Raw genomic sequence first — 24,410 nt, forward strand, 5'->3', positions numbered from 1 at the left:
AGCACAGTGTTTTATCACTAAACCGCTGCCATATCTTCCCCTATTAGCCACCAGGAATCCCACAGATTAAGTCGTCAAGATTCTCGACCAGATACAACCCTACAACTTCTGTCTGGAGGGTTTATTTCAGGCTCCTCACGCGCAAATGACAAAAACCGAGATCCGAGAAAAGTTAAGTGACTTGCCCGCGATTCCGAGAAATTTATAATTCGAAGCAGGGGTGTGAGAAGACCTGGGATGTGCCACTCTGTTACAGTCGCTTTCCTAAGCACGAATTTCAGATGAAAAGTCTGACGTTACCAAGCACAAAACAAGACGTCGGCCGTAGGGGCGGGAGGCGAGCCCCGCCCCCTCGCCCTACGCTCCGCCCCCAGGGCTGTCCGCGGTAGCGCCTGACTGGCGGCCGGAGAAGGGGGCCTTGCGGGGTCCTTCGAGCGGGCTCCCGACGCACTGCCTGAGTGGGTGCGCGGGCGGCTTCCGGTGTGGGTGACGAGTGGTGGCCGAAGCAGGGGGGGACATCTGGGGACTCTTAGGCTGGAACCATGGCGGACGGCGGCTCGGAGCGGGCTGATGGGCGCATCGTCAAGATGGAGGTGGACTACAGCGCCACGGTGGATCAGCGCCTGCCCGAGTGCGAGAAGCTGGCCAAGGTGAGGGGAGGCCGGCTGGCTGTTGGCGGGCGCCAGGGGCTGAGTCACGGCGCCGAGCCTGCTTAGGCCTCAGGGGGCCTGCGGGCTGGAGCGCACATCCCCTATTGCCTGCCCAGCCCGGGTGAGGCCTTTATGGGTGGGAGACCCCAAGTCTGCCCCGCCACCGAGAGACTCCGCAGCCAGAGGACGCCAATGCTTACAGCTTCCCAGACTCCCCGACAGGTGGTCACTTCTTCCCTGTACAAGTGGGGACCGGTTGTACCTTCTACCTTTTCTTGAATGCTCTAAGTAACGTTGCGTGTAGAATTTTTGCAGAGGTGAAGGCCGCTTCAGCATTCAGGCTAGATCAGAGAGTTTGGTTTTATTGTTATTACCGAATGAATTTATGTCAATCCTGGCAATGTGCCGGTCTTTGACCGGGAGGAGAAGGAAAGTGATAGTGCCAAGATGACAAGCCTAGGACCCCTGTACTTACGGCTAGCCTGTATGTAACGAATTAGTCACGTCATGCATGATGGTGAGCTCTACAAGTGTAAAGTGTCACTGGAACACGCAGGGGAGAAGCTGACATTTGTACTGAACCTTAGTAAGTAGTAAGATCGAGATAGGGAGGAGTCATTCTTAGGGAAGTACAGGAAGGAAGAAAGGCAGGCACTGAAGGGCTGGGGATGTAGCTGAATGGTAGAGTGCCCATTAGGGAGATGATGAACAATAGCCCACATGCTTATCTACCATGGAATCCCATGTGTGTGTTTGGTTTGTTTGGTTTGCTGTACTGGGGATTGAACCCAGGGGCTTGCATATGCTAGGTCTCTGAGCTACACCCCCAACCCCTCTACAATGGAAGAGAAACTAACTTGGTCCAAACATTTTGACACCCTGTGCTGTGTCATGCAACTTTGTGTATAATTATTTCACATAATACAAGATTCAAGAGTTAGGTGTCCAAGGTTAGTAATAGGCAGAATCTGGGATTCAGAATTTAGGTGTGCCTCAGGGATTGGTTGCAGCAGAATCAACTCCATCAGGGACTGTTGCTAAGAATTATACCCAGTCCTCAGAGATCAATTCAGCCACAAACATGTATTACTGTTCACCTGGGATGCCTTCACTGAATATTGTTTTTGTTCCTTAAGAAACTTATTGTAAAGAATGTTACAGTGTAGTGAATTCATAGGCAAGGGGAGTGTCAAGCAGTGCATCACATTTAGTTCTTATGGAAGCCTTTTTAATGCTTTTCTTAGGAAAATGATTTTAATACGATTTTTTTTGGGGGGGGGTACTGGGGATTGAACTCAGGGGTACTCGACCACTGAGCCACATCCTCAGCCCTATTTTGTATTTTATTTAGAGACAGCGTCTCACTGAGTTGCTTCATGCCTCAAAATTGCTGACGCTGGCTTTGAACTCAAGATTCTCCTATCTGAGCCACCCAAGCTGCTGGGATTACAGGCATGCGCCACCGCGCCTGGCTTTAATAGGACTTTTAAAAAGCAAGGGTGGAGAGAGATGAAGTTGATATGCCTATATTAACTAGGTTTGGAATGCTTGTTGAGGGGTAGCCATAAATTTGTCCCTGAGGTTTCCACCAGGTAGTGTAAAGAAACATCTATTCATAAGGGTGGAGAAATTAAAATGCCTACATTTTCAGGCGGATGAGAGCTGCCAGCAATTAGCAATTATTAGGTCCTTTTTATTGTGCTGGGCACTTTGCTGAGTGCTTACATACACAAACTCATTTGATCCTCACTTCAGCCCTATTTGATAGGTATTACTATTACTCTTATTTTACAAACAAGGAAACTGAAGCTAGGGAAAGTTGAGTCACATACCCCAAGATCATACAGCTAATAGAGTAGTGGGGCCAGGATGCAAATCCATAGACCAATTCTGAAGCTGTGCTCTTTCCTATCTTATTTCACCTATTGAGTCAAATGTAGTAGGAACCTGAACTTCTGAGCACTTCCCAGGGAGAGGAACAATTTTCCATCTTGAGTTGATATTTGCCATTTAAGGATGAAGATGGATCTTTACCAATGCTGGTAATTTGAGGGAGAAATCAGGAATATGGATTTCTATGTGAAATACCTTAATGCTTAGATATGGATATCTAATATCTAATGTGGATAGCTGGGCAGTGCCACAAGCCTTTAATCCCAGCTACTCTGGAGGCTGAGGCAGGAGGATTGAAAATTCAAGGCCAACCTGGGCAAGTTAGTGAGACATTGTATCAAATCACCATCTGCACCTCTGCTTGGAATTCATAGAATGATAGTGTCCATAAATAAGAAACATTATTTGCTTTAGGAGAAGTGCAACTGAGACTGGGAGGGGGAAAATTTTTTCTCTTTACCAATTTCTTCTGATAACAGCCTGCTCTGTGCAAAACCTAGCTAGAGTTAGATCTGGGAAGTATAAAGATATTAGAGCTCTTGTGGTCAGAGAGCTTTTAGAATGGTAAGGGAAAAAAGCCTCACTGCCACAGTTGTTCTAATGATCACATATGTAGTCTTCATTTAGGACATTGTTAGGTTCAAGACAGTGGAAAAGACATGCGCACTCAAAGGCCTTTGGTGTTAGATAAGTAATGAAAGTTTTTTTAACAAAGAATGTTTGGGCCTACTACACTAGGTAAAATTAAAAGCATAAATTAGGTTACTCTGATTTTCATATTATTCATTTTATGTTAATTTTTATATGAATCGTTTTTAATATTTATTCTTTAATTGTATTTGGACACAATACCTTTACTTATTTATTTTTTATGTGGTGCTGAGGATTAATGATTCTGCCAAACATTAAAATTTTTTAATTATTTTTTTTTAACCAGATGTGGGTGTGCATGCCTGTAATCCCAGCTACTGGGGAGACTGAGGCAGGAGTATTGCAAATTCGAGGACAGGATCTATAAAATAAAATAAAAAGGTTTGGGAATATAGCTCAGTGGTAGAGCACTTGCCTAACATGCATACAGTCCTGGGTTCAGTCCCCAGTACTGCTGAAGAAAAGAAGAGAAAGAAAAGTAACACTGCATTTCTACTCTACTCTGGAATGTGTGGAACATTTTAACATATATTCTTTTTCTTTTCTTTTTTTTTTTTTTTTTGGTGATGCTGGGGATTGAACCAAGGGCCTTATGCATGCTAAGCAGGCACTTTACCAACTGAGCTAAATCCCCAGCCCCAATACATTCTTTTTCTTTTTATTTTTGAATCCATCAATAAAAACTCTGAAGGAAGTTTTGTTATTTCACTGGTAAGAAGATAGAGTTCAGGCAGCTCACATGGTTTATGGGAGCTCAGGTCTCCTAGCAATGGGAATAGAGTTCTTTTTGCAATATTTCACACCTCTTTAAGGGATCATCAATTTGCACTTACTTTCCTTCAGACAATTTTTATTTTAATTGTGGAAGACATTTGAAGATAAAAATTGTTGGCATAACTTAATAAGAATATATGAGGTGATTAGGCTGGGGTTGTGGCTGTAGAGTGGTGGAGCACTAGACTACCCACTGGGTTCGATCTCAGCACCACATATAAATAAAATAAAATAAAGGTATTGTATCTACCTACAGCTGAAAAAAATATATATGTGGGGTGGTACTGGGTGTGGTGGTGCATGCCTGTAATCCCTGTGGCTCTGGAGGTTGAGACAGGAGAATCACGAGTTAAAAGCAACTCAGTAGACCCTGTCTCTAAATAATACAAAATAGGGCTGGGGATGTGGCTCAGTGGTCAAGTACCCCTGAGTTCAATCTCTAGTACAAAAATATATATGTATATATTTTAGGTGAGAAAACCTTACATAGCAGAAGCTTTAAAAAAAGCAAACTAAAGTCTAGACCTTAGTAGTAAAATTGCCAAGTCTAGGCCATTTGAATCTACAATTCTGTGTCTACATACTGACCTGCCTAGCAAATAACAGTAACTGGTTTTTATTGCTGTATAAGTTTCTAAAAATGTTAGCTACTATGATAATGACATACATACTATATTCCAGGAATATCTTTATAACTATTGATTTAATTCTTGTATCAGTTCTATGGAGAGGATGCTGTTAGTAGGCTTATTTCTCTGAAGAACTGAGGGTCAAGAGGTATAAGTTTTTTGACGAAGTGCAAGGTAGTAAGTAGATCAGTGTAGACCCGAGCATTATTTTTAGCCATTTCATTCTAATGCTTCTTTGGCATTGTGGGGAACACTGTCAGGTAGATAAAATTATAAAAGTGATACTAGTTCTTGATGGTTATCTCTCCTCCTTATATTGAGGAGTTAACAATTAAAGTGGGCCTTTTCTGAACTATAAAGATAAGGTTTTGGCAGCTCTTCATGCACAAAGGGTTTTCCATTCTCTTCTTCATTTTGGTATATTTGACATGGTTATCTGGGGACTACTTACATTCTTAAGTTGAATACTATATCCTTCGGTTCTCCTTCCCCTTAATGTCTTATCATTTCTTTTGGTCACATACAGCTTCTCAAGGTTAATATTAACAGTGAAGAGGAGGTGAAATTGTTAAACAGTTTACTTTTTGTAGAAATAGGTCATTTGACTTTAAGTTTCAGCTGTTTGTGTTAACTTGTTATTAGCCCTTTTCTTGTTTAGGTTGTTTAACAAATCATTAACAGATTGGATCCATTTAGGAGTTGAAGGAGGCAAACACACAAACTTTACAGATATCCAACATGCATTGATGTTCAGCAAACTTATTAGTCATTTACCTCATTTACAAGGATTATTTTAGTGAGAAGAATGAGTCATAGAAGCCGAATGTTCTAACAAGTTTGTTTTGGATGGCTATAGCCTTTTTGTTCCCTATGAGTTGAAAGGCAGCATCACGGAAGTAGAATTTCAGGAGCTTTGTGAATAGACAGGAAGGAGGAAGGCATTTAACCATAGGGTTGAATATTGAAAATTGGGAAAATAAAGTGGGATGATTTGAAATTTTTGGTGGTATTCCTCAAATAGCATTAAATTAACAGCCATATAACTTGTACATTGTCCTTATTTTGACAGTAAAAATCAACAATTGTCTTGACTCCATATGGGGTGCAGTTCTTTAGTCCCCATAGTTTTATATCAACTGAATAGTTCAGGTCAGTGTCCATCCATTGAACCAATACATACTGTGTGCAAGTTGTTTTAAGGAAAGCAACAATTTAATTTAAACAAGGATCCGGGCCTAATGAAACTTATAAACCTCTAAGTTGGTGAGATACATACATTAATAATTCTGGGGACTGGGGACATAGCTCAGTTGGTCGAGTGTTTGCCTTGATTGCACAAAGCCCTGGGTTCAATCCCCAGCATCACCAAAAAAAAAAAAAATCTGCTAAAAGGTATAAAAGGTTGGCCAGCCACTCAGGAAGATCACAAGTTTCAGGCCAGCCTCAGCAATGTGAGACCTTGTCCCTAAATAAAATAAAAAAATAGAAAGGGCTGGGGATGTAACTCAGTAGTTAGAGCATCTCTGGATTCAGTCCTCTGTACTGCTCACCCCACCAAAACTATATAAAAGGGTATACCAAGGCCCGGGCTGGGGCTCAGTGAGTGATAAAGCACTTGCCTAACGTGTGAGGCATTGGGTTCGATCCTCAGCACCACATACTAATAAATAAAATAAAGGTATTTTGTCCATCTATAACTATTTTTAAAAAGTTTTTTTTTTTTTTTTTTTTTAAGGGATATACCATAATATCTGCAGACGCAGCATTAGGTGCTTGGTTTGGTGATGCAGCGGCCCACTGAGCTACAACAACAGAGACTTGGTCACTGCTCTTAGAGTTTACATTCTAGTGAGAGTACTAAGACAGTAAATATTAATAGAGTATAATTTGGGGTAATTGCAAAGCAGAAAGTCAGTAAGATTGAGTGTTAAAGGAGGTGCTAAATGATTGCTGATTTTACAGAGCCTTGGCCAAGAACACCTCTCTGAGAAGATGGTATTTAATGTCTTGTTGTTGCTGAAGGCCATGGCTTTAGAGTAGTCTGACTCCCTCCCTTATGGGGTGCAGTTCTTTAGTACCCATGCTTTTGTATGTGTCTGGGTTTGTTTTTGAGGTACTGGGGATTGAATCCAAGACCTTGTGCGTGCTAGGCAAGGGCTCACTTCTTGTTGTATCTCTGTCCCTTTTTATTTTACTTGTTTTAAATTTTAATACAGGGTCTCATTAATTTGCTGAGGCCATCCTGAAATTTGCGATCCTCCTGCACCTCTCAGGTAGCCAGGATTACAGGCCTTGTGCCATGGCACCTGGCAGTACCCGTGCTTCTGAATTAGAATACCATATAATAAAGTATACTTTTTATATCATAGTCACATAATCACAGCAATTGTAAATGTGACATGTGACTATCAGTAAACAAGAAGTATTTTGCATTTGAATTTTTATACTTGGTTTTCCAGATATCATCCATTTCCCTGTGGAGATTACTTTGATCAAAAACAAAGAGCATGATTTCAACTAGTATGTTGGGGGAGCACTGCAGTGTAGTGGAGGGAACATGGGGCTGGGAGGGAAGAGGCTGATTCTGCTAATGCACTGTGACTGAACCAACTCACTTAAACTGGTTCTCAGCCTTTTTAATTCCTGAAGTGAATGGATGGCATTAAGTAATCTCTAGCAGTCGTTCTAGTCCTACGATTGTTTGATTTTTTTTTTTAAGATTTTTTTTTTTTTTAGCCTTCAACTTTGGAAAATTTATAGATTTATTCATTGTTCTTCTGATGAACATTTGGCCAGCGTTTATTCTGTATATGATTCTTTAGGGTTTCCCTTTGCATAGGAAATGTTGCTAAAATATGTTAATATGCAGGTTTTGGATTTAAAGTAAGTTCAGGCAGTAGTTGTGCAGTACATATTCTGTGCTGCATAGAAAATACAGTGTGGTTCAGCACGGCGTAGAGTGTGCTTAGTGTGCACAAGACCCTGTGTTCCATCTCCAGCACCACCAAAAACAGAAGAGAAAATACATAGTTTAAAACTTGCCAGTATTTTGAAAAGTTCAAACATTATTTAGACCCTTAATTAAAAAAACTCTTATAGTTTCTTTCATCATTTATGAATGTCATTAAGTTTTTCTTTTATTGTTTGAAAAACAATTTTTAAATTCAAAAAACTTTTTTTTAAAAATATTTTATTTACATTTTGGTTTTTGGTGGACACAACATCTTTGTTTGTATGTGGTGCTGAGGATCGAACCCAGGCCGCACCCATGCCAGGGGAGCGCGCTACTGCTTGAGCCACATCCCCAGCCCCTCAAAAAACTTTTAATGACTCATTGTTTCCAGTTCATTGGCAGAGTTGTGTACATAATTGTTATTGATATGAATATCTTAATCATTTCAGTTTTTGTGCTGTGGGTTTTTTTTTTTAATCAAAATGTATGGTTTCTGATAAAATGATCTGTTTTAGTCCTGGTGTATTGTTTAGTTTATATTATTTGAATTTTTAATTGCTATTTCTTAAAGTATGTACCAGGGGGAATGTTCTATTTTTGTATATGCTAGAGGTGTGGAGAGGCTATTATCAGTTGACATAAAGGGATGTATTCAGTTGGGTCAATATCTGCTTGAGAGCATGGACTTTTGCTTTAGCAGGTATAGGTATTCTCATGTGGTCTTTCCCTGTAAGCATGATTACTAATTTATTTTTAAAAGTCATTGAAGCTGGGCATGGTAGTGCATGCCTATAATCCCAGTGACTTCAGGAGGCTGAGGCAGGAGGATTGCAAGTTCCAGGCCATCCTGGCCAATTTTGCAAGACCCTGTCTCAAAATAAAAAATAGAAAGTGCTTAAGATGTAGCTAAGTAGTAGAATACCCCTTGGTTCAATCCCTGGTACTGGAGTGAAAATCCTTGTAAAATTAAGCCAGAGCTTCCTATCTTTGTAGCACCAATATCTTTTTTTTTATTCTCATAGCTCCATATTTTAAAACATCTGTACAGTAAGTTTGTAAAGAAAGCAATTATTTTCCCCTTTTTATTCTTCAAAGTGTTTTGCAACTACCAGCTAGAGTCTTAATGCAAAGATAAACATGTGCCACCACCCTTGAGTTTGATAAATTAGAATCCAAAATAAAAACTTGGCGTTTTTCTCAGGTGGGACATCATTGTTGTTATATGTTTAGTTTTCCTTAGGCTTCTCTACATATTTAGGAAAACTTGTGGAACCAAGTAGGGAATCACTGCCTTAAGGAATTCACTGGAGAAGCAAGCACTGTTATGAAATGGAGAGAAACAAGATAATTGTAGATTTTTTTCCCCCTGTCTAGAATAGGCCTTTGGTTTTTTTTCCATCTGTTTCAGAAACATCTCAGTTTAGGTCAGATATATTTGGTTTGTGTTGGTGATGTCATTTTTCATTGTTATCTTCATGTTTTTCATTTTTATCTCTTGTTTTAGGAAGGAAGACTTCAAGAAGTTATTGAAACCCTTCTCTCTTTAGAAAAACAAACACGTACTGTAAGTAGATTATAGTGAAAATCCCAATTACCATTAGTGTCACTTACATTGTCCCTTTTACCTTTAATATATTTCCATTCTTGCAGGCTTCTGATATGGTTTCTACATCACGTATCTTAGTTGCAGTAGTGAAGATGTGCTATGAGGCTAAAGAATGGGATTTACTTAATGAAAATATTATGCTTCTGTCAAAAAGGCGGAGTCAGTTAAAACAGGTGAGTTCATGATTGCTTAAAAAGCAAATATATTTACATTTTAATAAGGACTTTTAGAAAACTATCTATGAATCTGCTGAAAATTTGTTAAGTCAATTGTACAACATTCTAGTGGGTATTTTAAAATTCTAGCCATATTCTCAAAATGACTTCTGTTTTTTCTTTATTTGTTTGAATATTTTTATGAAATTTTACTTAAAGATGCAGCTTTGTGGGTTGGGGCTATAGTTCAGTGACAGAGTGCTTGCCTAACATGTGTGAGGCACTGGGTTTGATCCTCCCACATAAAAATAAACAAAGGCATTCTGTCCATTTACAGCTTCCAAAAAAATAAAATAAACGTGCAGCTTTGTCTATTTCTTGATTGATTTTTTAATTTAATGATTATGTTATAATCTTTTTTAAAAAATATATTTATTTTTAGTTATAGGTGGACACAATATCTTTTTATTTTTATGTGGTGCTGTGGATCAAATCCAGTGCCTCACGCATGCTAGGCAAGCAGTCTACCTCTGAGCCACAATCCCAGCCCTAATGTTCTAATTTAATTATGTGTTTAACTGCTTAAATCTATTGTTTGTTTGGCAGTACTAAGGATTGACCCCTGGAACACTTTGTTGCTGAGCTGAATCGTCAGCCCTTTATATTTGTTAAGACAAGCTCTCACTAAATTGTTAAGGCTGTTCTTGAACTTGTGATCCTTCTGGTTCAGCCTCCCAAGTAGCTGGGATGACAGGCATGTACCACTGTATCCTTATAGAGCTGTTGCCTTAAGTGGATTGAGTTTTTGGTTTTTGGTTTTTTTTAGGAATATAAAACTATTGACCACTATTCACCAGTATTTACACCAAAGTAAACAATATATGGTTGGGTAACATTTTGATTACTACAAAGTTATTTTCTTGGCTTGTATTGAAACAGTAATCCAGATATTAAAAAGATTGAGCCTACCTGTCAGGAATGATTTGGGGTAAAGAAAAAACATGCAGGTCAATAATTTAGATTATAAAAATTTACACACCCATTTATGTCAACAGGTTGTAAATTGCCAGTATATTTAGCTATCTGATTACGTTTCCATATGCCAAATCTTAGACATTCCATGAATAAAGACCTTTTAATTCACAGATTTCAACTTCTTAAGAAAGGAATAGCAGGGCTGGGGTTGTGGCTCAATGATAGAGTGCTTGCCTTGCACACTTGAGGCATTGGGTTTGATCCTTAGCACCAGATAAAATAAATAGATAAGTAAAATAAAGGTATTATGGAATGGCTCACTAGAAAAACCCTTAAATATCCACTTACCAAGTCTTGCTTAACTAATTAAAACAAACTAGGATTTGTCTAGTTTCTCTGCATGTGGAAATTGTTGGTAGTGATAGCATTTTTCTTTTCAGCAATTTTACAAATAAAACTGTTGCATTTATGTGACTACAGATGTAAGTATTTATTTTGATGTGGCTGTTTTTAATTATCTAAATTTAACAATTAGCAAAGTTGTAGTTTTGGGGAGGTCCAATATATGTGAATGTTAAATTCGTTGAAATATACCTTTTGGTGCTCAGTTCTGTTGTTTAAGAGACGATTATTAGATAAAATTGTCTTTCAGTTTTCTAGAAGACTTGGCTTTGTATGGAACAGTTTTGAAAGAGCTACTTAATTAGAAGCCTTAAAGCATCTAGGGTTAAAAGAAACAAAAACATCTATTTATGTAGTATTTGGACCGTTCAACACCCACATTCTAGCTGGGTGCAGTGGCTCATGCCTATAATTGCAGCTACTTAGGGGATTGAGGAGAGGATTGCAAGTTGAAAACCAGCCTGGACAACTTAACAAGACCCTATCTCAAGATAAAAATAGAAAGGGCTATACCACTCAGTATTTATCCTAAAGAACTAAAGTCATTATGTACAGTAATAGAGGCATACCCATGTTTATAGTAACAATTCACAACAGCCAAACTACGGAACCAGCCTAGGTGCCTGTCACCAGATGAATGGATAAAAAAAAAAACGTGGCATACAAACAAACACAATGTTGTTGTTTTTTGTTTTGTTTTTTAGTTTTTAGGTGGACACAATATCTTTATTTCACTTTTATATGATGCTGAGGATCAAACCTAGTACCTCATGCATGGTAGGCGAGCACTCTTCTACTGAGCCACAACCCCACAATGTAGTTTTATTCAGTCATAAAGAAAAATGAAATTATGTCATTTGTAGGAAAATGGATGGAACTAGAGACCTTGTATTAAGCAAAATAAGCCAAACTCAGAAGATCAAGGGTGTGTTTTCTCTCATGTGGAAGCTAGAGAGGAAAAAGGAAAAGAAAGGTGGTGGTGCTTCTCATGAAGGTCAAAGGGAGATCAGTAGAGGAAAGGAATCAAGGGGCTAGAGGTGGGGAGTTAGGAGGGAAGTGCTGGGAGGTAGTATTAGCCAAATTATATTGTCATATGTGTACATGTGTTAATATGTAAGAATAAATCCCATCATTATGTACAACCATAAAGTACCAATAAAAAATGTGTGGGAGGGGAGCTTTTCTCATTCCAGAGCTCTTTGGAGATGGAACTTTTGAAACAATGAGGTTTCATCCAACTTCCTTCAGAGCTGTCTTTGAATAAAACCTATTTGCCTACCCCAAAAAAGGGCTGGGGATGTATCTCACTGGTAGAGTGTTTACCCACCATGCCAGAGACCCTGGATTCAGTACACAGTACCTACTCACATAAAAACACATACTCTAAAATACAGCTTTAATTTTAATTTTATAGTGTCATAATTTGAACTAGTGGAGGTATTATTTAACATATTACTTTTTGGATGGAGAAATTAAGATTTATATTTAAGGCTCTTGGAATGTGAGGACATAAAGAAACATGCAAGCTAGTCAGTCTTGACCTCAAGTAGCATGTAGCTTACTGAGGAATCTAAATCAGAAGTATGAAGGTATGCCTTTAGTATGTATCCTTAAGATTGATAAAACATTATACACATACATGGGGCAGTATTTAATAACTAAGTGGCCCAAGAGTAGTGAAAGGTATAAGGGATAGCAGAGGAAGAAATTATATGGTTAGTGTGTTAGGGAGAGCTTCTTGGAGAAAGGAATGGAGTCACTCTTACAGCTGGCTAATGACACCAGAATTAGAACTGGTCTGTTCTTTTCCCTATGACACGTTAAATCTTCATAGATAGGGCAAGTGCTTAGGGACTCATAATTATTGCTTACCTAAAATTGTTATTTTTTTGCATAAGCAGACTTGGAAAGTAACCTTTTTTCCTACATTGCTCCATTAAGGGTTTCTTACTTGCCATCACCTGAGCTTAGGGATCACTCCAACCATAACTTCCCTAAAGACTTACTGACATACCTACATTTTTTTCAGAAAGCAGCAGTATATTCACTTCAAATTAAAATATTGATAATACTGTTTTGTCTTTAACTCGTTTGTTTTGCTTTGTTTTTGCTTTGCTGGTGAATGTAAGTAAAACCTGAGCTTTAGCTGGGCATGCTGGGTGTGCTCCTGTAGTCCCAGCTAGTCAGGAGGCTAAGCAGGAGGATCAGCAGCCTAGGAATTCAAGACCATGCTGGACAACATAGTGAAATTCTCTCAAAATAAAAACAAAAACAAAACAACCTTAGTTTTCTGGAATCCCTGGTCTCTGAACAACTGATTTTTCAGATAGTTTAAAGTATAACCTGAGCTATTTGAACATTCATTATTTTTCATGGAAATCCTTCCAAGATGGAAGGATGCTATTTACTTTTCTGCTTTCTTACATGATACTTAATGTAATTTACCGTTTTTCTTGATGGCTTTAGTGTTTTAGTTACTAGCAGTAATTATGATGTGATATTTAAAATCTAGATTAGGGATTGGCAGGTGATGCACCACAGACCAAATTCCACTTGCCACCTATTTTTGTAAATAAACTTATTGGAACCCAGCTACATTGATTTGTTTATATATTGTCTGTCAGCTTTGAGTTACAAAGGCAGAGTTGAGTATTTGCCACAGAAACTATATGGTCTACAAGTAGTTACTTGGTAAATATTTCCAAAAATCTACAGAAAATGTTTGCCAACCTTCGACCTAGATCATAGAGTATTAGAGGTGGAGGGAATGTAGTCCAGTCCTCTTACACTACCTCTGAGGAAACCAAGGGCAGGAGATTCTGACTATGAGTGCCATATTTTACTGAGGCGAGTATGGGTGACTGACTCCTCACCCAGAGGATGGAACTCTTTACCTTCTACTCATGCACTGACTCTTGTCTTCCATCACAGTGTCTGCTGCTCAGGACTTCCAGCCACTGTGGAACTCTTCTTTTCTCATCTCTTTTTTCCCCCTTCAGTCTGCTACTATGTTTTTCATGCTTTTCTGTTAAGCTGCATCTTTGCATCTGAGATTTTCTAAACTTTATGATTTGTGCCTAGATATTCAGTACTTCTTAGGTATCAAAGGTTTTGATGTGATTTAATGTTTTTTATAGGCATTTCAGTATCTAGAGTAACCCCTTGGGAAGATCAAATTTGACCAAATTTAGACATTTAGCCCTTCCATCATTAGAATACATTTTTTCCCTGTATGAGGGATGAATTTTACTTATGAATAAATTTTAATATTTTAGGCTGTTGCAAAAATGGTTCAACAGTGCTGTACTTATGTTGAAGAAATCACAGACCTCCCAGTCAAACTTCGATTAATCGATACTCTCCGAATGGTTACCGAAGGAAAGGTGAGTTTTAAGTATCTATGGGTGTATGTTTTTTTTATAAGAAATTCATAAAATGGTATCAGCTTAATACAGCTGTTATTATTTTTGTACATTCTTTTCTAGTATCTTCTCAAATGCAAATGAATATATTTAAATAGTATCAGTCTGAGTAAGACTGGATTTTTCTAGGAATTAGTGAACTTAGTCCAAATTTTATGTAACTTTTTAAAAATGAATAGAAAATATATAGGGCCAGGGTGTGGGGAGTAGGGTATGTTAGACATGGGGGAAATAATATACAAAGGTACCTAAGTAAGAAGTACATGGGGGCTGGGGATGTGGCTCAAGCGGTAGCGCGCTCGCCTGGCATGCGTGCGGCCCGGGTTCGATCCTCAGCACCACATACCAACAAAGATGTTGTGTCCGCCGAGAACTAAAAAATAAATATTAAAAAATTCTCTCTCTCTCTCTCTCCTCTCTCACTCTCTCTTTAAAAAAAAAAAAAAAAAGAAGTACATGGTATATTTAGGAAACTTTAAGTACTTCAATATTATTGGAAATTAAGGTTTTAGGGAGTGGGGGATGGAAGGGGTTGCTGCAGAGTGTCTAGATTCATTCAGTAGACTCTTAAGGTTATAGTTAAGTTTTTAATGTTTAATTTCTTAGAAATTATAAGTCTGCTAATGTTAGATATATTTACAAAAAATGCCAACAACTTTAATACTTAGCAAGATCAGATATTTTTAAAGTAGTCTTATATATAAAGATGAATTGAGTTGGAGGTGTAGCTCAGTGGTACAGCACATACTTAGCTTGCATGATGTCCTGAGTTCAGTCCTCAGCACCAAAAAAAAAAAAAAAAAAAGATAAGTAGATAAATCAGACTTTGAGCAATGGTGGAATTGTGGAATTGTAGACATTGAACTGCATTTCCTCTTTATGAAGTATGTTATTTTTCAAATAATCAATTCTTTTAAAGCCACTTTTCATTTTTTTGTGCCATTTATATAGCTTATGGTCCTATTATTTATTAAAACATACTCATTTCATATTTACGTTCTGAAAGCAAAACTGAAAAATATAGATAATGTTTCACAGAGACATTTTCTTTAAAATTGTATTTATGAAATATATACATGGCAGATAGAGTGCACAACAGCAGTAAGATAAGTACTCCTATACATAATAATAGTTCAATTATTCCTTTAAAAATTTTTTTTTAAGAGAGAGAGAATTTTTTAATATTTATTGTTTAGTTTTCGGCGGACACATCTTTATTTGTATGTGGTGCTGAGGATCGAACCCAGCGCCGTGCGCATGCCAGGCAAGCGCGTTACCGCTTGAGCCACATCCCCAGCCCATACCTTTTAAATTTTAACACATTTTGACTGGGGGTGTAGCTTTGTGGTAGAGCATTTGTTTGGCATGTGTGAGGCCCTTGGTTCCATCCCCAAAGCTGCAAAAAATAGAAAGCAAAACTAAATAAATTTTAACACTTTTCTACAGAAATTTTGATAACATAAATTTCTTTTATCTCTAGATTTATGTTGAAATTGAGCGTGCTCGACTGACTAAAACATTAGCAACTATAAAAGAGCAAAATGGTGACGTGAAAGAGGCAGCCTCCATTTTACAAGAATTACAGGTAAGGTGCTGCAATTTGGAGTTTGTAAAGCAAGTTGTTGAGTTACCAGTGTCTTGTGGAAGTAGCTGACTGATGCCTCATCACTTTTTGTTGAACCACCAAGAGTAAGAATTAATGCAACAGGGGGAGGTTATTCAGGCCGCTGGAAACTATATAATATAATAGACCAGCTACGTTTAACTTCTAAAACAGTTTTGAAGAAAAGTTAGGACAAACACATTTACCTTGATTTTGTGTGTGTGTGTGTGCGCGCGCGCGCGTGCGCGCACGGGCCATTATTTGAACATTTGAATTGTCTTTGGAATTTAAATAAAATAAGTAATACACCGACACAGTGGCATGCACCTATAATCCCAGCAACTCTGGAGGCTGAGGTAGCAGGATTGCAAGTTCGGGGCCAGCTTCAGCAGCTTAGTGAGGTCCTGTCTAAAAATAAAAAGCCACATAGGCATGTGGCTCGGGGGTAAAATGCCTCTGGGTAAAATCCCTAGTACCAAGAAAAGAAAAAATAATTAATTCATGCACTGTTTACTTAAGCCTTAGGAATATGGTATTGTTGTTTGGTTTGGGTTTTTTGTTGTTGTTTGTTTGTTTGTTTGTTTGAGACAGGGTCTCACTCAGTTGCTTAGGGCCTCAATAAATTGCTAAGGCTGGTCTCAAACTTGGAATCCTCCTATCTCAGCCTCCCATGTCACTGGGATTACAGGTGTGTATCATCATACCTGGTTCATTTTCTTTATTCTTAATGAATGTTTGATATCTGATAAATTTCTGAACAAATTGGTTTTTTAGGTGTGTGTGTGTGTTTGTGTCCTGTCCCTGTCTGTCCATATCTAGTACTGGGAATTGAACCCAGAGGCACTTTACCACTGAGCTGTGTCCCTAGCCCTTTGTATTTTTTATTTTGAGGCATTGACTCATCATTATCATACCCAAGTCCATATTTTACATTAGCGTTCATATTTGGTGTTGCATTTTCTATGGGTTTTCAGAAATATATGCCACATACCACTTATGGTTATATCATTCAGCATAGGTTCTTTGTCCTATAAATCTGTGCTCTTCCTGTTCATCCCTTCCTTCCCCAGACCTTGGCAACCACTGAGGGTTTTTTTGTTTTGTTTTGTTTTGTTTTGTTTTGTTTTGTTTTTACTGTCTCCCATTTTGCTTCCAGGTTCTATTTTTCAACCAGGAAAGTCATGTGATAACATAATCCAAACTTCCTCTCTGAAACAGTCTTGCCCACAAAAATCTCAAACCTCCCCTAAAAGCTTCTAGGTTTAACTATCAGTTCACAGAATGGATATGATACCACAGGGAAGTAGTCAGCAATATCTAGACTCTGTGTATACTTTTATAAAGGATAGCGTGATTAACTTGATTTCTTCATCAAGTAAATGACAATGAAAAAAAGAAAAATGTAGCTACCAATTACATGTGAATCTATTTGGATTCTAATTCACCTTTTAAAATACATGAGACTTAGAGAATGACTAGATTCTTGGTGATACAAGGAATATTTCTATATGGTCTTTTTTCCCAAAAAAATTTATCTTTTAGAGATACATACTGAATTTGCATGTAATATGTTGAACAAGATTTGCTTCAAAGTAATTGACATGTGGAGAGTACGTAAAATTGTGTAAATGAAACATCAGTGGTCATTTTGTGTATTTATAATTTTCCTAAATAAACAATTACAAAGATGGTGAAAACATTTTCAGATCAAAATAAAATAATAATAGCCTTCATTCTTTCTTGTCTGAGTGTCATCCTGGACTTTATGAATTAATACACCAAATACTATATCAGAAACATTTTTCATCGTGTTTAATCTGATTTATTCTTTACATTGTATGGTGTAAATCATTTTTTCCCCTCAGTACTGAAGATTGATCCCAAGGGTGCTCTACCATTGAGCTATATCTCCATCCCTTTTTATTTAATTGTCATTACTGTATGTTCATGAAGATTCTTATTTGACAGTGGCCTTTTTAATTTTGTTGCAACTAATATTATTTGGGGAATTATTCTGCTAGGTGGAAACCTATGGGTCAATGGAAAAAAAAGAGCGAGTGGAATTTATTCTGGAGCAAATGAGGCTCTGCCTTGCCGTAAAGGATTATATTCGGACACAAATTATCAGCAAGAAAATTAACACCAAATTTTTCCAGGAAGAAAACACAGAGGTGAGCATATTTGTGACTGTGTGTTTATTTTAACAGAGTTTGAATAAGACCCGTGAACCACAATTTATTTTGTCAACTTTTTTTTCAGAAATTAAAGTTGAAATACTATAATTTAATGATTCAACTGGATCAGCATGAGGGATCCTATTTGTCTATTTGTAAGCACTACAGAGCAATATATGATACTCCCTGTATACAGGCAGAAAGCGAAAAGTGGCAACAGGTAAGATATTCTAATAATTGACACTGATACTTGTTAGTTAGAAGATCTTGGATCTTCTTATTTCAAAACATTGTAACTGTAGTAATTTAGTGCTTCTTTCTATTCAGTATATAAGACTAGTTGGGCAATAATTTAAATTACATATCACTTTTGAAGATATGTAGGCTTAATTTTTTGTTTTGTTTTGTTTTGTAGCACTGGGAGTTGAACCCAGGGTCTCCGCCACTGAGCTGTGTCCCCTGTCCTTAGTTTTCATTTTGAGAGAGGGTCTCCTTGCTTAGGCTTACCCTTGAACTTGGGATTCTTCTGCCCCAGCCTCCTGAGTTGCTGAGATTATAGGTGTGCACCATGGTATCCAGTTTAATGTTTTTTATGTACAGCTGGTCACCTGCTAACAAAGATCACAAATAAGATTCAGTATTACTTTGGAAAGTTCATTTACAAAGTAGCTTATGTGTATATTCTGTGTTTATGCTGCCAGCTTATTGTAAGAACTTTTCCTGTATATCTTTGTCAAAAATGAATGTTTTGGGGGTTGTGGCTTACTGGTGGAGTGTTTGCCTAGCACATGAGGCATTGGATTCAATCTCCAGCACATTAAAAAAAAAAAAAAAGTTTTAAAAAATGTTAGTCAAGGTAGTAATTTAAATTAGAAGTAGCAAATATTTATCTTAATGGATTTATAAAAACTAAATATTCCAGAAAGAAATAAAAAATGCAGCCTGGTAAGGTTTTTTTCCCCTAATGCTTTTTTTTTTTTTTTTTTTTTTTTTTTGTACCAGGGATTGAATTCCCCAGTGCTTAACCACTGAGCCACATCCTTATCCCTTTTTAATTTTATTTTTCATTTCGAGATCACATATTGCTAAGTTGCCTAAGGCGCTGCTAAATTACTGAAGCTAGCCTTGAATTTGAGGAATTTGAGATCCTCCTGACTCAGCCTGCTGAGTCACAGGGATTATAGGCATGTGCCACTGGGCCTGGCTCCCCCTAGTACTTTTGGAGTTCAAAATTTAGTATAATCATTCCATAATTTTTCAGTTCTTGCCAAAGTTTCCATTACGTTTTTAGTCTTGAATATAATCTGTTGTGTTGTTTAACGTTTTTAGGCTCTGAAAAGTGTTGTTCTTTATGTTATCCTGGCTCCCTTTGACAATGAACAGTCAGATTTGGTTCATCGAATAAGTGGTGACAAGAAGTTAGAAGAAATTCCCAAGTACAAGTAAGTGCTTTTGTAATTAGCATAGTATGTCTCATTAGAAAAAACATTTTGAAAGAAAATTGTCTCACCTGAGTGTACACTACTTAATCGATTGCTCATAGATTGTACTAGAGCATTATGTTAAATAAAATAAGCCAAACTCATAGTCAAGGGTTCTATGTTCTCTTATATGTGGAAACTAGAATTAAGTGGTGAGGTGTTTTTAGTATTGCATTCGAAATTAACATAATGAGATTATAACAGTTTATTCTGAACTACTTATTTAGAAGTTTTGTATCAAGCCAATTTGAGCAGCTAATTAGCTCTTTTATAAATTTATTGTTGGGCTGGGGATGTGGCTCAAGCGGTAGCGCGCTCGCCTGGCCTGCGTGCGGCCCGGGTTCGATCCTCAGCACCACATACAAACAAAGATGTTGTGTCCGCCGAGAACTAAGGAAAAATAAATAAATATTAAAAAAAAAAATAAATTTATTGTTAATAGTCCAGGACTTGTATTTTTTGGAAGTACACACTTCTTATAATCTGTCATGTAAAACAGATATGCTCACAATAAGCATGATGGGTTTTTACGTTTTAAGAGGTGGTTTTTCTTCTTTTTAATCTGCTTCATTAGTGTGTTTACAGTTATTTCAGAGATTGACAGGAGAGAGCAGAATGTTAAGTAGGGCAATGCTTTTTTTGGAATTATGGGCAAAGTGATAGTAAAATCAGTTGACTAGCAATCAATTTGTCTTCTTTTTTTTAATATTTATTTTTTAGTTGTAGTTGGACACAATACCTTTATTTTATTTACTTTTATGTGGTGCTGAGGATCGAACCCAGGGCCTCACATGTGCTAGGTGAGTGCTCTACCACTGAGCCACGACCCAAGCCCTAAATTTGTTTTCTTTTACTAAATAGAAAGGTATAAAAACTGTTGACTTTTTGAAGTTTGCTATTATGCACGCTAAAAATTCTTTATCTGAAATGCTTGAGATCGGAACTATTTCCAAATTCAGCCTACACACACCTGTAATCCCAGAGACTCAGGAGGCTAAGGCAGGATTGGAGTTCAAGGCCAGATCCTGCAATTTACTGAGAACTATCTCAAAATAAAAAATGAAAAGGCCTGGGGGTGGCTGGGGTTGTGGCTCAAGCGGTAGCGTGCTCGCCTGGCATGCGCGCGGCACTGGGTTCAATCCTCAGCACCACATAAAAATAAAGATGTTGTGTCTGCCAAAAACTAAAAAATAAATAAATAAATAAAAATTTTTTTAAAAGCCTGGAGGTATATCTCAGTAATAAAGTGTCCTGGATTTAATCTCCAGTACCAAAAAACACAGTTTTAATAATCTGTCATGTAAAACAGATATGCTTTCTGATTTCAAGAGTTTTTTGTTTTTGAAATATCTGCATATACACAGTGTGATATCTTGGGGATGGGAACCAAGTCTAAACATAAAATTTGCTTGTTTCATGTATACCTCATAAACATAGCCTGAACGTAATTTCAACAGTGTTTTTCCCTTGTTTTCTATTTTGTATATTATTTTCTATAACTATACATAATGGACTCATTGTTACATATTCATACATGCATTTGTTATCACAGTATAATTTGGTCCTTGTCATTCCCTAGTATTTCCTCTTTCCCTCCCCTTCTCCCTTTCCCTGCTCCCTTTACTCTGCTGTTTTCCCTTCCATTTTCATGAGTCCATATCACTGCCTTTTTTCCCTTTTTCTTCTCTTCCTTCCACATATGAGAGAGAACATAGAACTCTTGACTTTTGAGTTTGGCTTATTTTGCTTAACATAAAGCTCTTAAGTGTGCCATCCACTTGCCTCCAAATGGCATAATTTTATTCTTTATGACTGAATAAAATTCCATTGCATATATACACATTTTCTTTATCCATTTCTCTGTTGATGGACACCTAGAGTCCAAGGCTGGTTCCATAGTTTGGCTATTATGAATTGTGCTGCTATAAATGTGGTGTGCATGAATCATTGTAGTATAATGACTTTAAATCTTTAGGATAGACATTGAGGAGTGGTGTGTCTGGGTCATGTGATAGTTCCATTCCTAGTCTTGTCTTTGTTTCTTTATTTATTTCATTTATTTTTTAATTTTTTTTTAGTTGTAGATGGACAGAATGCCTTTATTTTTTTTTGTTTGTTTGTTTGTTTTTTTTTTTTGTTTATGTTGGGCTGAGGATGGAACCCAGTGCCTCACACATGCTAGGCAAGCACCCTGCCACTGATCTACAGCCCCATCCCCACTGTTTTTATTTTTATTTTGAGACAGGGTCTCACTAAGCTGCTAAGGCTGGCCTTGAACTTGGAATCATCTTATCTTAGCCTTGCAAGCAAGCTAGGATTATAGGTGTGCATGTATCATGCCTGGCTTCCTTTCCTATTCTATTGAGGAAACTTCACACTGATTTCCATAGTGATTGTAATAATTTACAATTCTACCAACAGTGTAAGTGTTCCTTTTTTTTCCATATCCTCTCCATCATTTATTATTGTTCATATTCTTTTTTTCTTTTTTTTTTTTTCTTTTTTTTAGTCGTAGATGGACACAATATCTTTATTTTATTTATTTATTTTTATGTGGTGCTGAGAATCAAACCCAGTGCCTCATGTGTGCAAGGCAAATGCTCTACCACCTAGCCACAGCCACAGCCCTCTTTTTTTTTTTTTTGCTTTTGGTACTAGGGATTGAACCTACGTAGGCGCATTATCACTGAGCTATATGCCCAGGCCTTTTTTAATTTTTTTTTTTTTTAAAGACAGTGAGAGAGGGGGGGGACAGAGAGAGAGAGAGGGAATTTTAATATTTATTTATTTTTTCTTAGTTCTCAGTGGACACAACATCTTCGTTTGTATGTGGTCCTGAGGATCGAACCCGGGCCGCACGCACGCTAGGCAAGCGTGCTACCGCTTGAGCCACATCCCCAGCCCCCTTTTTTAATTTTTAAGGCAAGATCTCACTAAGTTGCAAGACTGCCCTTGAGCTTGTGATCCTCCTGCCCAACCTCCTAAGTGACTGGGATTTATAGGCGTGCACCACCACACTGAGTTTATTATTTGTATGCTTGATGGTGCCTTTGTAACTGGAGTGAGATGGAATCTTAGTGCAGTTTTGATTTACATTTCCCTGATTGATAAAGATGTTTAGGATATTTTTATATGTTTTTTATCCATTTGTATTTCTTCCTTAGCGAAGTGTCTGTTCAATTCATTTGCCCAGGGGCTGGGGATGTGGCTCAAGCGGTAGCGCGCTCGCCTGGCATGCATGCGGCCCGGGTTCGATCCTCAGCACCACATACCAACAAAGATGTTGTGTCCGCCGAGAATTAAAAAAAATAAAATAAATATTAAAAATTCTCTCTAAAAAAAAAAAATTCTCTCTCTTAAAAAAAAAAATTTCATTTGCCCATTTACTGATTAGGTTATTTGGGTTTTTTGTTGGAAGTTTGAGTTCTTTATACATTCTGGTTATTAATCCTCTTTTGGAAGAGTAGTTAGCAAAGATTTTTAAAGAATCCTTGTCTCGGGCTGGGGATGTGGCTCAAGCGGTAGCGTGCTCGCCTGGCATGCGTGCGGCCCGGGTTCGATCCTCAGCACCACATACAAACAAAGATGTTGTGTGTCCGCCGATAACTAAAAAATAAATATTAAAAAATTCTCTCTCTCCTCTCTCACTCTATCTTTAAAAAAAAAAAAAAAAAAAAAAGAATCCTTGTCTCCACCTGTGTGTTGGAATATTGACCTTCCATTTTCTTGTAGGAGCTGGAAAGTTCCTGGATTAATTCCTAGGTCTTTGAATTAATTCTTTGCTCAGGATGAGAGCGAAGGATATAGTCTCATCCTTTTCCATATGGATAGCCTGTTTTCCTAGCACCATTTGTTAAACGGGCTATCTTTTTTGCAAACATATTTTTGGCACCTTTGTCAAGGATTACTGTATCTGTGTGGGTTTGTCTCTGTGTCGTCATCTTTTCTGTTTCACACTCTATGTCTATTTTTATGCCAGTAGTTTTTATTACTATAGCTCTGTAGTATAATTTGAAGTCATGTAATGTGATGCCTCCAATATCATTTTTGTTTTGTTTTCTTTTGCTTAGAATTGCTTTGGCTATTCTGGGTCTTTTATTCTTCCATGAATATTAGGACTGGTTTTTTTCCCCAAACTCTGTAAAAAATGTCATTGGGGATTGCATTGAATCTGTATTTTTGGTAATATGGCCATTTTAATGATCTTAATTCTGCCTATCCATAAACATGGGAGTTCTTTCCATCTTCTATTGTGTTCTTTAATTTCTTCAGTGTTCTATAGTTTTTATTGTACATGTCTTTCACCTCCTTGATTAAATTTATTCCTAGGTTGTCTCAACAGCTTCATTTCTGGTATATAGGAAAGCTATTGATTTTTGTATGTTGATTTTGTATCTGCTATTTTGTTAAATTTGTTATTTAGCTCTAGTAGCCTTCTGGTGGAGGTTTTTAGATCTTCTGAGTGTAGGATCATATATATCATCTACAAGCAGTGATAATTTGACTTCTTCCTTTCCTGTTTTTATTCTTTTTATTTTCTTCTCTTGCCTAATTGCTCTGGCTAGAATTTCTTTCTTCTTTTCTTTTTTTTGAGACTGGGTCTCAGTAAGTTGCTGAGGGCAGGTCTTAAACTTACGATCCTCCTGCTTCAACTTCCTGAGTCACTGGGATTACAGGTGTGCACTTCTGTGCTGGCTCTGGCTAGAATTTTTAGTGTTATATTGAATAGGAGTGGTAAGAGTGAACGTCCTGTCTTATTCCGATTTTAGAGGAAGTACTTTTGGCTTTTCCCCATTCATTGTGATGTGGCTTTCAATTTGTCATATAACATTGAGGTAGGTTTCTTTTATCACTAGTTTCTTCAGTGTTTTTATCATGAGTTGGTGGTGAATTTTGTTGAAGTCTTTCCCTGCATCTATTAAGATGGTTGTGTCATTTTAATTCTTAATTCTATTTATATGATTAATTAATTACATTTATTGATTTGAGTATGTTAAACTCATACTTTGTAAATATTTTTTTAGTTATAGGTGAACCCAATA

The 24,410-nt window shown here is 37.4% G+C and overlaps 1 protein-coding gene across 1 annotated transcript in view; it reads left to right on the forward strand.

Moving 5' to 3' along the window:
- Nucleotides 1-450: 450 nt before the first annotated feature.
- PSMD12 (proteasome 26S subunit, non-ATPase 12) overlaps nt 451-24,410 on the forward strand; it is a 29,725-nt gene continuing 5,765 nt past the window's right edge. Inside the window, exons 1-8 of the mRNA XM_081271489.1 lie at nt 451-650; nt 9,055-9,114; nt 9,201-9,329; nt 13,964-14,071; nt 15,591-15,695; nt 17,735-17,884; nt 17,973-18,107; nt 19,217-19,329. Coding sequence (XP_081127615.1) covers nt 543-650; nt 9,055-9,114; nt 9,201-9,329; nt 13,964-14,071; nt 15,591-15,695; nt 17,735-17,884; nt 17,973-18,107; nt 19,217-19,329 — 908 coding nt within the window. The 5' untranslated portion in view covers nt 451-542. The remainder of the gene's footprint in view (nt 651-9,054; nt 9,115-9,200; nt 9,330-13,963; nt 14,072-15,590; nt 15,696-17,734; nt 17,885-17,972; nt 18,108-19,216; nt 19,330-24,410) is intronic.

This window comes from Spermophilus citellus (genome assembly GCF_964194105.1).
Source record: "Spermophilus citellus genome assembly, chromosome: 17".
Taxonomy (NCBI): domain Eukaryota; kingdom Metazoa; phylum Chordata; class Mammalia; order Rodentia; family Sciuridae; genus Spermophilus; species Spermophilus citellus.